Genomic DNA, 15,923 nt, shown 5'->3' on the forward strand with positions numbered 1-15,923 from the left:
GCCATATATCTGACCTATCAGAATACAATTGTCAGACAAGGTCAGGCAATTACTGCCCAACACTCACACCTGACTTCCATTACACTTCCCCACATGTTTAAAAGGTGGGGCTCGAGAGCACACTCTGAGCGAGGCAAAGCACATTAGGAAAAAGCAGTTCCAAGATGGCAGTTTAACGAGAGGAGACGAAAACAGAAGGGGATCACAAGGAGGGGGAAGTACCCTTGACATTTTCGACAAGGAACCATTGCTTTCATGAGTGGAGATTGGAAAACATAAGACCAGGAAAATAGGCTAAAGAAGCCTGTATTGTGTGTTGGAGATACCTTGGGGCCCTCCCGTGTCAAGAATCAAGGCAGGGAAATTACCAGCCACTGTGGTTCTGTCCTTGGCTCCAACAACAAAGCTGCTTCATTGAAAACAACACAGGCAGTGAGTTGGGGAGACCGGTCAGTGTTGAAGCAAAGGTGGAAAGCAGCAACATTGTATGGCGAGTGCTGGAACTGACATTGTTAAAAGGCATGTGATAAGAGATTCGAGTGAAGTTAAACTGTTGATGAGTGAGTGAACTTTAAAGTAAGCTACAATACCTTTAACAGAGTGGACCGGCACTGTGTGGGTGCTCAATCGAAGGTCTCTGTAAGATATCCAGCTGAGGAGTAATGAAAGTAGATCAATTTGATCGAAGCCCAGCGGTGGGAGATCATTTGAAAGTGCAATAATAAATGTGAATCGAAGTGGTCCTGCGATGGGTCAAGCAAAATGCTGTGCACAGTCGAAAGTCTTCGAAGTTGATGGAATAGAGAAAGTTTGTGAAAATGCACAAATCTGAGCTCAGGCCGGTGGAATAGGACCCGTGGTGAATCACCCAAGAAGTTGTACATGAGAATCCTAAGGAGAAAGGGACTTTTGAATGTTTGTTTGTCGTATCAGGCCCTCTGAAGATAAGAGACTTTGAATGGCAAGATACTTTGAATGGCAAGATACTGTGGTACAGAAGGTCCTGGTACTGAGATTTCAACTGCATCCTCGTGCTAGAGAAGCCAGAGACCATGCTAAGCTCGCGTGTGCGGCCTTGTCCTGTGCTGAAAGCGTGGGGAAGGGAAGCCAAAGGCTTGAATATCCGGACATATCATTTCTTGAACTTTTTCTTTGCATAACATTGTTTCCCACACTATTTGTGTTTAGAAGTAAGGATTGGCAGTAGGTTTATTAGTAATAGGCCCTTTTGTTCTTGACTAGACACCGCTATGATTGCATTATTATTATTTGATGGTCGTAGCTTGCTCCCATCTTTAGATTTAGGATTAGATGGGTGTTTTTCAAACCCAATTGAAGTTCAATAAACACCCTTGAACTGTGATCACTTGTGTCTGTCTTACTGTTTGATACCATGCCTTCCTTACAATGCCCAGACGTGGGTCCTGTGCCTGCTGGGCCTAGAGACTTTAGCTACTTCTCACTGATGATGCCCAATGAGGCTGAAACCTGTTTGGGGATGCTTGTGGTTTTGTGCAGAAGGAATTTGAACAAGCAGTCCGAGCTGGACTGCCCCTTTTGGGGTGGGACCAAGCCTGATTTGCATATGGCCTTTTCCTCTTTTGTAATGTGTAACGGTGCTGAAGGAGCAGACTGACACAAAGTTGGCATAGTGATTGCTATAGAATTTTATTAGTCAAGAAAATAAAGAGAAAACCTAACTTTCCCTGTCTCTGAGGGGTTTCCCTCCTAGGATGCTAAAGGGGTCTGCCAGAATGTTCTTGTAAACTAAAGAGTCTACCTTCCTGTGTCAACATCTCTAATTCTTTCCCTTACATTTATAACTAAACTAGAAAGTTGCGTCAATATTCTTGGTCCAGGAGAAGGGAGACATTCTCTGGGATTGGTTGGCACAGTTCTGGTTGAAAGTTATTAATGAATCCCCTCCCCTGGTCCCAATACTTCACAAACAAAGGACTGCCAATCCTATAACACTGCGTATCAGAAAGTTCACAGTTTCTTCACTCAAGGGGGAATGACACCCTTCCCTTGGATCGCGTGTTCCCAACACAGTACTTGTTTTGGCAGAGGAATGACTCCCTTCCCCTGGCCTCAAGGTTCCATACTCGGGTCTCTCAATTGTCAAGAGAATGACTCCCTTCTCTTGGCTGTGGCTTTTCTCTGACCTGGGGGAAGGACTCCCTTCCCCAGGCTTCTTGGCTTTTCCCTGTGTATGTACTGGTATCTTGGTTTCACAGGTACTTTACCCTCGGCGATACTCAGTGGGATTTACTCCCAGACCCGCATTTCTCAGCTCTGCTGATTTGGCAGACTTGGTTCACCCCCCTGCCAAGTACTGCCACTAGGAAGATGACTTGCCTTTGTGACTTTCAGTGTCCCAGGCCCTTCTTCTCTGTTTGGTGAGGTTCCTCTTACCCCTTTTATAGTTCTTGTGTGCTAACTTAGCACCTTTCTGCCCCTCCAGTGAGCCTACAACTGCCTTCTTGCTACTAGGCTGTGAGGGAGCTGCCTCCGCCCACAAGGTGACTGTCCCTGTGCCCCTTCGTACCGCCCGTTACCCAGCTTTGGGACTCTGTGTCTCTGCTTCATCAGGCTCTCGTTGGCAGTGTCTGCGGTCCGGCGTCTCCTGTTCTCTGGCTGCTCAGCTTCCCTTCTTCTGAGCAGTTGACACGGCTCCGCTCCTGTTAAACCCTCCAGGAAGTCTTGCGGCTCCCTGCCTGCATCCTTTGTCGGTTCCCGGACAGGATTCGAATCTCCCGCGCTGGGGATTCCTTGCACTTGATGCCCCCTTGGGCTGAATTCGACGAAAGGTCTTGTCCTTTTTTTACCTTTATACTACGTTGCTAGCATATTCTTGGTGAAAGGGTCAAGTCCTTCTGTTTCTTGGGTGTGATCTTTGTTCGACAGGGCCAACTCCTTTCAGTCCGAGATCTACTTGGGTCTAGTATGTTCTTTTCCGTCTTAGAAGAAGAGCAAAGGAGGGGATGTTTGGTTTGGGTTGTGATGTCCCAAGCCATATCCTAGATGGGTATCCCTGTTCTCGAAGGGGGAATCTCTCCCCATGAGATCCTACTGTTGTGCACCACCCCTAGGGGGACTGTTGGGTAGCAGCCGCACCACCCTGGCCTCATGGGAAGGGGCGCCCCTCTGGGAGAGGTGATGACATCTAGGGATTCGTCACAAGTGGCTTGCCAGGCAAATAACGATGGTCCAGAGGGTTGCCCAGAGCAATGCTAGAGGTTAAGATTAATTCTAAACCTTCCAGCCATCACCTCTTTTTTGTTTTGCTCAGGTGTACACACCCACGCTTGCAGTCTGCCCTGCCCACTACCAAACGGAAGCATGCCTGCAGTTGCTTCTTCCACTCGCCTCCCCAGCACAGCCATGCCTTGTGTCCTGCCTCCCCTTCACCTCTTCAAACAATCTCCCTACTTTATGGTTCTCCAGATCGCTTGTTTTCCATATGTAAAAGTGTGTCATCAATCCTGGTTTTATTGTTTGCTTTCAATGACTTTATTAGTCTTGCATTTAAAATGGAAAAGGTAGAACTACAATTCCCAAAATGCATAGAACAAACAGGATTGGAAGAGCTACTCGCCCACACTACCAGCATAAAACTCAAAAGTTAATCTGTTTGTATTGCTTTTTGAGATACTCCCAAAATGTAGTTTATTAACATCCAGTTCAACAAAAAAATACATTCTTCTTTGAAAGGTGAATGTTTCATGCAGGTTGTTGCTAAATGGACATGTGTGCAGAAGCCTTCAATCTGGCCTGCTTGCATACTGAAAGCAAAAACAAAGGTGAAGCTGGCCTTTTCACCCTGGCTTGTCAGGGAAATGTAAATTTAGCGGGCCAGAGTATACATTGCTTTTAAATGCTATAAAAAAAGAGGATCTGACTGAAGAGGAATGGACGGATGGAAGGTTTTCAATAAATAATAGCAACTTGCATATTTCTGGCCAGCGTTGAAACCATTGTTTTCACCCCGCCATTACAGTGGGTGAATGACCATATACAAATTGGGCTTGGTCTCGCCACAAAAGGTACAGTCCTTCCTGAACCTCTTGGTCGCACCCCTTCTGCATGAAGCCACAAGCAACCGTAAACCTGTTTTGGCCTCATTGGGCTTCCTCAATGAGGTAGCTTGAGGCTCAAGGTGCAGAAAGCTTGCGATCCAAGTCTAGGCATACCAAACCCAATTAAGGTGACTTTTGCACAATGGGAGTTTGATGAATGGAAGGTTTTGATCATTCCTAAGCACTGACATTTCTTTGTGCAATCCACCAAACCATTGTGTTTCCCCACCTAAAAATAGCATCTTGTGACATGACCAGCAAAGTAGATTTTCTGTGTTAAGCTAGGAGTCCGAGCTGAAAAGCCATGACTACCAATGCAGTGCTTTCTAAATGTGTTTTTAAAGAAAAGTATTTAAATATCCATTGTCATTATCTGGTTTGTCTTCATGCTGCTTTGTCCATCAGGTGTGTCTATGGTGAATTTCATTGTATAACTCACTTCTTTTTAGAGCCAGAAGAGGAAATAATTGCAGAGGACTACGATGAGGACCATGTGGATTATGAAGCCACTAGAGTAGAAAATCTGCCCCTGAACTGGTACAAGGTGCTGGACCCCCTCTGGTGAGCATTTAACCACTCCTCAGCAACGCCTTTGCGCTGCTTGGTGGCAAGACATGCACCATTTCCAAATTAAGCACCTGATTCATTATATGCGTGTGAAACGGGGATTTGCATGCCATTCTGTCCGCAAATCCCCATTCGTCAAACAGGGATTTGCGTCAAGAATGGCATGCAAATAATTCCATGAATCGGGGCCTAAGAGTTTAAAATCTACATGTTACTTAAAGTACTAAATATTTTAAAGATCAAATGTTTACTAGATTGATGTAAAATAAAGTCTTTGAATTAATGGCCACCTTTGCTTTCTGAAAAGTGTCCTTGCTGTTAGAGCAAAGGTGCTCCAACATTATGCAAGAAGTATGCACTTAGAAAATAATAGAAGTACCCTACATTTCTGTAATCATTTTGCTTTGAAGGTGTTTTAGGGCAGCTCCTGTACTGGCCTCTATTTTATCTCTGCATTCTGCCCACGTTTTCTTTATTATTGTATATCAGCCTGCCACCTTTTGTTGGCTGGCATAATGTTAAAGAATGTTTTGCATGTTAATTAATTGTGGATGGGCTGACTCCTGAGTTCACTTTGAAAGTTTGTGCAGTCAAATAATTGCTTTACCTACGAAGCGGCTGCCCAGCCCATTTCTTACAGCTCATTTTGCGGCATCAAACCATTTGTAACCTAGGTGCACTAATCCGTAATAACTTCTTTCTCTCTTGCTAGCGGACTTCCGTATTACTGGAATGTGGAGTCTGACCTGGTGTCCTGGTTGTCACCCAACGACCCCAACGCAGTTATCACAAAACCAGTTGTAGCGAAACCGGCAAAGAAATTCAAAGGTAACAAGAACATGTAGTACTTTTCTATGCTTTCTGTGAAACCTTGACATTGTTAACTCTGGTGATGCTGAAGGCTGAGGGTGGTCTGCTGTAAGGCTTTTATTCTGCTCCAAAACACCACTGTGGTGGTCTCTGAGAGCCTACTTTATCTGAGGTTGGCATATTGTGCCCACGCTGAGGGTGTCCAGACCTAAGTCTCCAGAGAAAAAAGATTTGGGCGCAGGCAAGCGGGAGGGAGGTATGGTGGGAAAGAGGGTGCAAATGCAACCGACTCAACAAGGTAATGATGTAGATGGTGTGAGAAACCTGAAGGTGTCTCCCTTACTAGTCCCCGAGGGTCTGTCATCCAGGTGGCCAGGACACGGCCATCGCCATTAGATCCAGTTCCTGGAGGTGGACGAATGAGGGAGGATCACCTGGATGGGGGGTCCTCGGGCAGTGAGAGTGGGGCACTTACGGGTGAGACACATTATCCCCCTTCTTCCGACAACATTTCTCCAACCTACCACGTAAGATACACAAACATTTTCCCCTCTTTCACCCTCCTTTTCCAACACAAACACTTTCCACTTTCGCACATTACGAAGGACGACAGACTAACACTCGAGCCATTTACCTGACATGTCCCAACATCAGGGTCACTCAGACTCGGCAATTGAACAGAACTGCACACACCTGATGGCCCTTTCCCTTCCCCACAGGGATAAAAGGTGGAGCATGAGAGCGCAATATGAGCAAGGCAGTCTGCACGACATGAGAGCTAACTCAGCACGGCAGTTCAAGAGGAGGAGAAAACTGTGCATACCGAGAGGGTGACGAGGAGAGCGGCGACCTTGCCCTTTCCGAACAAGGCCCGTGAAACCTCTGCAGAAGGAATCGTAAGACCGTGAACAATAGCCGGTGTGTGTTGCAGCAGATGTCAACGATACACAAGACCCTCCTCTGCTGATAACCAAGCAGGGGAGAGACACTTGTCTCCATGGTACCAACCTTGATTCCAAAGCGATTCATCACAGCCGTTAAGTCAATGGGAGAATCGATAAGGAAACAAACTGTGTTGAACGACAAGTAGCAAACGGCTAATTGAACTGTGAAAGCATAACGCGTGATTGATGAAAAGGGGGGAAAACCAGCAACAGAGGAGTCCGGCACCACGTGGGTGCTCACTCAGGAAACTCTGGGCAGTCACCCGATTGTTGAAAGTACCATAACGAGAAGGGGGTCAAAGTGGTCATACAGGGGTCTTGTAAAATCGTCTGTAAAGTCGAAAGTCTTTGACTGCCAGATGATTGTGAAGTCAAGAGAAATCTGCATCGTAAGAGTTGAATGAGAAAGGCACGATTGATCAGATTGGCAAGCGTGAACCGAAAGAGGGATGCCGATAAAGAGGGGTGAAGTCTAAAGTCCCGAAATAGTGTGTGGACAAAAGTGAACCGGGCCGAGGGACGTCCACGGTGAAGTGTATAAAAAGACATTAAGATTCGCGACGGCACAACAAAATTGCATTGAAACCTATAGTGAACCCGATCGAGGGAGGCGAACAGCCGAGTTAGATCTGAACCCAGAAGAGGGGGTTTCAAGGGTGAGAAGCGAACACCCACAGACCTGTGAATGCAGCAAAGCAAAGTACAAGAGGGAAAGTCTTGTGAATGCACGATATGCCAGAGTGAGAGCAGACAAAGACAAGCTAATATTTGAGAGTGGTCTGAACTTGGAAGAGGGGGAACCCAGGGGTGAAGAACTGTCACCAAAAGAAACCAGAGAAGAACTCTAGAACCTTTGGTTGAAACTTTTACTTTAAATCTGACAGCCCCTCGAAAGCCAGAAAACATAGCTATCGGATGTCCTGGTATCATTAAGTAACATTCTAGGGATCTGCGCCCGTAAGAGGGGGATCCAAGGGTGAAAGGTATCACCCAACATGCAAGCCGAAAATAACTTTAGTTTATTATTCTGAATACATCATGCCCATGGCAACAAGAGACTTTTTGTAGAAAAGCGACTTAACCACCGAAGGCCCTGATTGCTGAGAGCGGAACTGTTAGCTCATGCTGGGAATGCTCAAGCGTGTGCTGTGCTCCAAAACCCTACCTTGTCCTGTGCTGAAAACGTGGGGAAGGGAGACCCCAACTACCGCATCCTGACTTATTATTTGTGAACACTTCCTTCTTTCTTATGAACACTATCCCACACTTATTTTTGTATTTAACAGAAGGATTGACAATAGTTTTTTTAGTATAGGCCCTTTTATTTGACAGACACCACTAGGGCTGCGCTATTATTGTTTGATGGTCGAAGCCTGCTCCATCTTAGATTTAGATTAGGCGTTTTTCCAGCCTACCTGTACAGTTTATTAAACACCCTTGAACTGTGATCACTTGTGTCTGTCTTTAATGTTGCCCCCATGAGCTCCTTACAATGGGAAGAGGAAAGGTGTGTGTGTGTGTGTGTGTGTGTGTGTGTGTGTGTGTGTGTGTCTGTGTCTGTGTCTGTGTCTGTGTCTGTGTCTGTGTCTGTGTCGCGCCCCCCCCCCCAGCAAGGTAGACCATAGATTGGATTGCAAAAAGAAAATTATATTCCAACATATTAATTTCAAGAGCAATTTGTAGTTAATAACAAGTTGTTTGGCTGCATGGTGGGCTTAAACCAGAACTTGTGAGAGACCAGTCTAGTTGGTGAACACAGTATTTGACAATTAATCTAGCCAGACTCAGTAGGATTAGCAGTAAGGCAGTATTCCTATTTTGGGGATTCTAGGGCCACTCTTTTGGGGCCCTCAACAGTTCGCTCTTCCCCCCGATCGATATTCATTTGGTTCCTTGATCTCCAGAGGGACTCTTCCCCTATCCCTCTCCCTCTTGCTTTCAGATGATTCCTGTAACTTGGAGGTAGAATGTCTGTCAATTTGAAGGCGATTGTCACCGCAATTCCTGCCGTTTTGGGTTTTTAACCCTTACCTGGTCTTACTGGCTAGGTACAGAAGTTTTGTCATTTTGCTGCTACAAGTCCAATCTTGACTTCTCAAGATGCCAGGTGATTCCCCACATCTGGTGAGTCGAACCCTCCTCTTTGGGACAGTTTTTGGGCTGCTCAACTGCTGCATCCCGCAGTTTACCGCCAGGATATTCTGCTTGGCTGTGGCCTGCTCCAAGAGTACAGAAAGGTGCCGGGTGTTCATCCCTCTGCTAGATCTTCAGTTTTAGAGGTGTGAGGGTGCCTCCAGCTATTGTCTCCATCCAGGGACAGTTTTCCCACCTGCTGTAACCTTCTTTTGTTAACCCTGCTGCTGCGAGTCGTTTCTTCATGTTCTCTTTTCCCCTGGAATTCTCCCTGGCTGGATGTTTCACTCCTGGCATGAAGGTAGCGATTCTGGGAGAGAGCATTTGTTTCCTGTTTTGGTGCAGCCTTTTTTGTCCCAGGATTCAAGTTCTAGAGAACCAAATCCTGCAAACCGCAACTGTGGTAAAGAGCCTTTTACTCACAGAGTTGTTTTGTGCTGCTTTAGCTATTTCCGCCGACATAGGTACTGTGGCGAAGAAGGAACCAGACTCAAGAACATCCCTTCAACGGTGTTTATTTATCTTTAAAGAAAAACGCCTCTCTGGCCCTATTGCTAAGAGGGATTTCCCTTCGTATCAACTAAAGTAAGGGTGCTAGTCTTTAGTCAAAAATCAGTTCAAAACCCTTTTAACTACCTGGCCCTACCATTCTAAGGAAATAACTGAACTATAAGCCAGAGTACTTTGTACTCTGCTCAGGCATCTTCATACCAGTCTCAATAATCTCAAGATTTCTTCCTGAGCCTGTCTCACAATCCAAATGTTCGTTTTGAAAGTTAATCAAAAACAAGTTCCTCAGTCTTTCTCTGGTATCCCGAAGGAAAAATGTACGTCTTTAACAAAACCAAATGCCTCCAGTTCTCTAAATGGAGGGATGATTCCCTTAATCCGTCTCCAACAGTTGTCGCTTGCTTTCTTTTTCTGATTGTATACAAAGGGAGCCACCGAGTTCTTTTTTATTCTTCTTCTTTTTTTTACTTCTCTTGGCTGACTTGAACCATTCTTGTTGCCTTTCACTTATATCTTCCATGTTCCACTTACGTTAATGGGGCTCTCTAGACTCGTCTAGCCCTCTGACTTTCTTAGCTCTTGGGCCTTTCTCTTGATCTTCTGCCAATATCCAATGCTCTGGTCTCTATGGCTCTCGTAACCCTCTGATATTCTGTCTCTGACGGTCGGACTGACCGATATGTGATTTTACTACACTACTTTTCTTTCCCCTTTCAAGTTTTGTTTGGCTCGCCTCCCTCCACTCTGGGCAACCCTGGTACCTTCACTGCCTTCGATTGTGCTCCAGCGGGCTGACGTCTCTGATGGGACGTTGCCATTCCTTGCTCTCCTCAGCGTCTCCATCTAGTAAGCGTTCAGCTTTCTTATTTCACCAGCTTCCGTGCGTTCTTCAGTTCTTACACCGGGAACTGTGGGATTTGAACTTCCTCCCTCGCTCTCTGGTCTCAGTGCTTGTTTGGGGGCCCCAGGCCCACCACGGCTGTAGCGTGTCCACGCCACCGGCTTCTCCTGTCTTTGCCTCTGCAATATTGCACTTCTCGATGCCGGCATCCTGGCGTCTCTCTTCTGTGTCTTGGTCTCTGCATGCCATTGCTAGCTCTACAGTGCAACATGGCTCTGTCCCTCCAGGACGTCATCTGAGGGTCGCTTCTGTGTATCATTCTCACTATCCATGCATGATTGGTCGTTCCTTTATTCTTACCACTATACTTCCATGGGGCATGTTGCTTCTCGATATAACATCAGTCTCTTTGCTCCTGGCTCCTGTATAGGCAGACACACTATTTCCTATAGGGAGTTACTGATAGGAATGGAGTCCTTGTCCCTTCGAGGGGAGTCACTCCCATTGAGGTCCTGCTTTCCCAAACACTAGGGAGGGTTTTGCTTAGCATGCTCACTTCCCTAGGCTCACAGGGGGTGGCTCCCCTCTGAGAAGAAAGGACGTGTAACTCCCCTTTCCCCTGTTAAATGGAAGTCCCCTCTTCCGAGGTAATTGTTTCTCTGAGGTTACCATTTTCCCAGGTCTTCCTTTTCTGCAATGGTTTCCCAGAATGATCACGGAAAGTAGTTCTTTTGAAAGATTTACTGGAGAGGGATGGGTTAAGATATCTGGAAAGGTACAGAAGTCTGTATCTATTATGACTTTCTCCTGTTGGCCTGGTACCACTGCAGCGCTTACCCTGGTGAGAAAACCTCTAACGTCTAGTGTATGGGGAATTTTGGGATCGGCCTCTACTACATTCTGTGTATGCAGGTGATTTTTATGGCTCCTTCCATTTTTAGATCCTTGTGGTAGACTAGGTCTGAGCGTATGGCAGTTTGTTTGCTCCCTGAGTCAATTAGAGCTCTACTCCAGATGTCATTGATTCTGACTGTTTCTTGAATTTGGAAGGGCTGAAGGATGCAGGAGCAAATCTAAGCCTCTTCAAGATACACTTTGTCTTCTCCCTCTCCTGACATTCCTCTGTCCCTACCTATCCTATCTCCATGTGCTCCCAGATGAGGTTTTTGCGATGAGCTCTGCAAAATGACCCTTTTCTCCAAAGGAGAAATACGTGGGCACGGTGGAGACAAGAGGTTTCACCCTTCCAACGGCTTCGCCTGGTGTTATTGTTTATTTTACCACTGGGAGCCACAACGGACCCCGGATAGCCTTTTCCTTTGGATTAAGTCTAATAGGAAAGGGTTTTTTGAGTTTTTTTTATATAATTCAACAGAGTCTACTGGATGGTCTAAGGTCTCTTCTAGGTTCCCCCGGCGTCCCTGTATTTAAAAAATATTTAAACGCCTTGGAGTGGGCCTGTGCTGATTGAATTGTCGTATTTAGGGAAGGTTGGGTTGCTGGAATTCTGCTCTCTAGAGAGCTGGAGGTGGAGCGTTAATAAACTGCTCCAGTGCCACTGCCTCTAATACCTCCGATAAGGTTTTCTTTCCTAAACATTGGCTGTGCGTATTTTGTATTCGTCCGGATAATTCTTTCGGGCATTCATTGGGAAGCAATTGGATGTTTTGGGATCTTCAGTCAGAAGAAGCTTTCGGTTTGTCCGACCCTTTCTAAGAGGATAGTTTTGATCTCTTGAAAAGGTGGTGGTGCCCAGGGAATTGATGTTCTGATAGGATATTTGTAATTCTCCCATCATCTCCCTCAGTAGAGGTGCCAAATAGCAAACTTTAAGGGTTTTCTACCTCACGGTAGGGTTATAAGACTTGTGTGGTAGGAGCGACCTACCCCCTATTCGGACGGGGTTCTCCTGGTGACATTGGTCGGCCCTGGCTTGATTTTCAATAATCCTCTCTAGGATATTTTCAAGCAAAGACATGGTTGATTCTGGGTTCTGGATCTACTTCAAAACATTTTTTAGAGGTAGGGACCTTAAGCTGTCTTTTGTCCTCCGAATCATTTGGGAGTTTGGCAGAGATAGGTGTAGGCCATTTGGGTTTTGACCCTAGGGATGGTTTTATAACCCAGCGCCCTATCGGTGGAAGACAGTCAGTGGGGTTGGCCATACAACCTGGGAGAGGGTCTGACTCTGTCGGGTCACTCAGATCCCACTCTGACACATAAGGTGGCGGCGATCAATTCAAGGGTGTTTATTAACTAAAAAGAAAAACGCCTATCTCTCCCTATTGGTAAAATGGATTTCCTTTCCTATTGAGTAAACAAAAATAGTCCTCAGTCAAAAACCTATTAACTACCTGGCCCTACCACTTTAGTGAAACAAACTTACATATAGCCAGAGTACTATACCACCTGCTCAGGCTTCTTTATACCAGTCTTAATCTGATGTCTCGTGATTTCTTCCTGGGTTTGTGTCATAATCCCAATGTTCGTTTTCACAGTTCATCAAAGAAAAGTTCCTCAGTATTTCTCTGGGCTCCTCAAGGAAAAACGGAAGTCTTTAAAGAAACCAAATTTGTCAAGTTCTCTAAATGGAGGGATGCTTCCATTAATGCGTCTCCACCAGTTGTCGCTTGCTTTCTTGTTCTGATTGTATACAAAGGGAGTCTCCCAGTTCCCCTTTGTTTCTCTTCTTGGCTTGGCTGACTGAACCCTCCAGGTTCCTTTTAGCTTATCTTGCAATGTTTTGCTCATCTCGATGGGGCTCTCAAGAACCCTCTGGTCCTCTGACTTTCTTAGCTCTTTGGGCGGTCTTTAGAGCCTCTGCCAATGTCCAATAGTGGGTTGCTCAATTTCTTGTTCTGATTGTATACAAAGGGAGTCTCCCAATTCCCCTTGTTTCTCTTTTTGGCTTGGCTGACTGAACCCTCCAGGTTTACTTTCTATTATCTCTTGCACTGTTCCACTTATTTCGACGGGGCTCTCTAGAGCCCTCTGGCCCTTCTGACTTTATACTCAGGTTTCTACGGCTCCCGTAACCCTCTACGATATTCTGTTTCTGTGGATCGGACAGACACTTATGTGGTTTTACTCCACTGGCTTTATGTGGTTTTACCCCACTGGCTTTTCTTTCCGCTTTCAGGTTTTGTTCATCTCCCCTCCCTCTGCTGGGAAACCCTGGCACATTTGCTGCCTTTGGGTGTACTCCAGTGGGGTGGCGTCACGTCTCTGAATGGAAGTTGCTGTTAGTCGCTCTCCTCAGCATCTCCGACAAGTAAGCGTTAGGCTTCATTATTTCCGCCTTCTTCGTGCTTTCTTCAGTTCTCGCACTGGGAGTTTAGGATTCACTCCTCAGTCGCTTTTTGGTCTTGGCTCTTGTTCGCGGGCCCCAAGACCACCACAGCTGTAGCATGGCCATGCCACCAGGTACTATGTTTTTTTTCTCCATCTTTGCCTCTGCGATAGACAGGTTTCAAACGGTGTGCAGAATGTGGGGCAAATATTTGCATAACAGATCCTCACTGTGTCTCTGTGGTATTTAGGGACAGCCCACAAGGTGGAAGACTGTGGCTCATGTCAATCTATGACTGTCGAGGCCTTGCAGGAAAGGAAAGGGAAACTTGATGCAGGTAAGCCCTCTCCCAAATCCGCATCCGTTACCTTGTCCAAAAAAAAGTCATCCTCCGAATCGAGGGATGTTTCCATGATTAGAGTATAGTTCACGACCCTAGTCATCCTCTTCTCACAAGAAGTGTGAAACAGTGTCGCTGGCCGTCGTCCTCTTCTTCCTCTCCCGAAAAAGTGTTGTTTCCAAAGAAAACTTTGACTCCTATAGAATGGGAAATCCTCTGCTGAAAAATGCTTGACGTTTTTCAGAGGCAAGCTCCTCCGAGTGGATGCCGGGGAAACAAAGCCACCCCTCTGCTTCTGACAAGACCAGAATGGAGTCTCATGTGTCTCCTCCTTGAGCGCCTCAGAGCCCGGAAAGAGAGACTCCTCTCCTCAACCTTCAGGTCAAGGATGCAGAGGACGTCCTTTTCGTTTTTTAGTCCTCCATCTCTAGAGGACACTTCTCACAAAGGGGTCAGAGGAGAACTCCTTGTGGAGGCAGAAGAAGAGAAGGTAGAACTCCCCCACGCAACACCCGAGGAGTTACCCTCAGCTGCAGGTGGAGCAGCAAAATGACTCCCTCACCCACAAGTCAGACTGTCCCATCACTTCCGAAGTTGGCGAAGCATAACTTCGGAAGCATGGGTGCTACAAACGGTAGCAGACGGTTACTGCCTTCCTTCCTAAAGAAACCTCCCGATTGCCCCCTAAAAGCCAGATCGAGCTGGTACCTGTGGCGGAGAGGAACCAGGATTGGTACTCTCCCTACTTCCTGATTTCCAAAAAGGACGGAGGAGTGCGACCCATGTAGGACTTGAGATGTTTGAACAAGTTCTTCAGGAAGGACCAGTTCAAATTCCTTAATGCCCTTAGACTCCATGATTGGTTGGTGTCATTGGACCTTCAGGAGGCTTAATTTCATGTGCCCATCCATCAGAAGCACAGAAAGTACCTGAGGTTGGCGGTTCTCATTATCAGTTTCAGGTTCTGCCATTCGGGCTCACCACAGCCACAAGGGTCTTCACCAAGCTTATGGCACTGGTGGCAGCAAGTCTTAGGAGGGAAAGGATTCACATCTACCCCTACCTGGACGATCAGGGGTGGTTCTCTGGAACAGTTCCGGAGTCATCTCAATCACACCTGCCACTTCCTCCACGAGCTGGGCTTCTCCCTGAACTTCAAGAAGTCCCACTTGACACCTTCACAGAACCTAATATTTATTGAGCAGTCTTGGATTCAGCCTTGGGAAAAGCTTTGCCTCCCGAGTTAAGTGCTCAACATCTCTTGCAGATGGTCAAACAGTTTTAGAGTGCCCAACATCTTGTTGCTCGGCCTCATGGTATCCTTCATGTTTCTGGTGCCAGAAGTCCATCTGAGAATGAGATCCCTTCAGTGGGCTCTAAGATCCCAGTGTTTTCAATTCTCTAACAGAATGACTGACGTTATTCAGGTCCCGACAAAGGTCGCTCAGGATCTCCTGTGTTGGGCGAGCAGAGAGAATGTGATGAGAGGAGAACCCTTTTGGCAACCGTGGCCGGAGATGACATTTGTGACAGACTCCTCCCTCACAGGTTGGGAAGCGCACATGAGTTATTTCGATAAGTGGACATTAGTCTCAGTCGGAGGCCAGACTCCATATCAACCTTTTAGAGCCGAGGGAAATCAGACTTGCGCTGATGGCCTTCCTGCTCTCAATACAGGGGGAAAAGTGTACTGATAATGACGGAAAATACAGTGGCCATGCACTACCTCAACTAAAGGGGGGGGTGTAGGGTCGCTGTCCCTGTGTATAGAGGCAATGCAGCACTGGTTCTGGGCACTTGGAGAAGGTATAACTCTTCTGGCAGTTCATCTAGCCAGAGAAAAGAACGCAGCAGGGGACGCTCCGAGCAGACAGAGCACGATCTCCCACAAGTGGGAACTAGCTCAGGAAGTCCTCCTGGAGATCTTCACCCTTTGGGGAACCCCTCAAGTGGATCTGTTCGCAACCAGTGTCAACCGGAAGTGCAAGCTGTTCTGCTCAGGGAATTTCTGCAAAGAGGAGATCTAGGGGACGCCTTTGTGGTGGACTGGATATTTCCACTTCTGTAGGAGTTCCTCCAGTCCCCGTCATTCCTCACGTGATCATGAGGTTGAGGAAATCCGGGAAAACCGTGATCATCATTGCTCCGGATTGGGCCAGGAGAACGTGGTACCCAGACCTTCTGGAAATGGCCGTCTGCACTCCAATTCGTCTTCCCCAAAGAGAGGACCTACTCTTGCAAGAGGGAGGTCTCATTCTTCAACCAGAGATTAGGACTCTCAATCTTCACGCCTGTTGTCTCAAAGGGTGAGATTGGGACCTTCTGGACGACGTAATGGTTTCAGCTAGGAGGCCAGCAACTAAATCCCTGTACCGCTGGAATACATTTGGAAGTTGGTGCAAGGAAGAAA

The 15,923-nt window shown here is 46.7% G+C and overlaps 1 protein-coding gene across 1 annotated transcript in view; it reads left to right on the forward strand.

Annotated features, from left to right (window-relative positions):
* Window positions 1-15,923, forward strand: part of PQBP1 (polyglutamine binding protein 1) — a 225,287-nt gene that overhangs the window by 102,645 nt on the left and 106,719 nt on the right. The window contains exons 3-4 of the mRNA XM_069647483.1: window positions 4,529-4,640; window positions 5,359-5,474. Coding sequence (XP_069503584.1) covers window positions 4,529-4,640; window positions 5,359-5,474 — 228 coding nt within the window. The remainder of the gene's footprint in view (window positions 1-4,528; window positions 4,641-5,358; window positions 5,475-15,923) is intronic.

Source organism: Ambystoma mexicanum, chromosome 2q (genome assembly GCF_040938575.1).
Source record: "Ambystoma mexicanum isolate Mex_15411 chromosome 2q, UKY_AmexF1_1, whole genome shotgun sequence".
Classification (NCBI taxonomy): Eukaryota; Metazoa; Chordata; class Amphibia; order Caudata; family Ambystomatidae; genus Ambystoma; species Ambystoma mexicanum.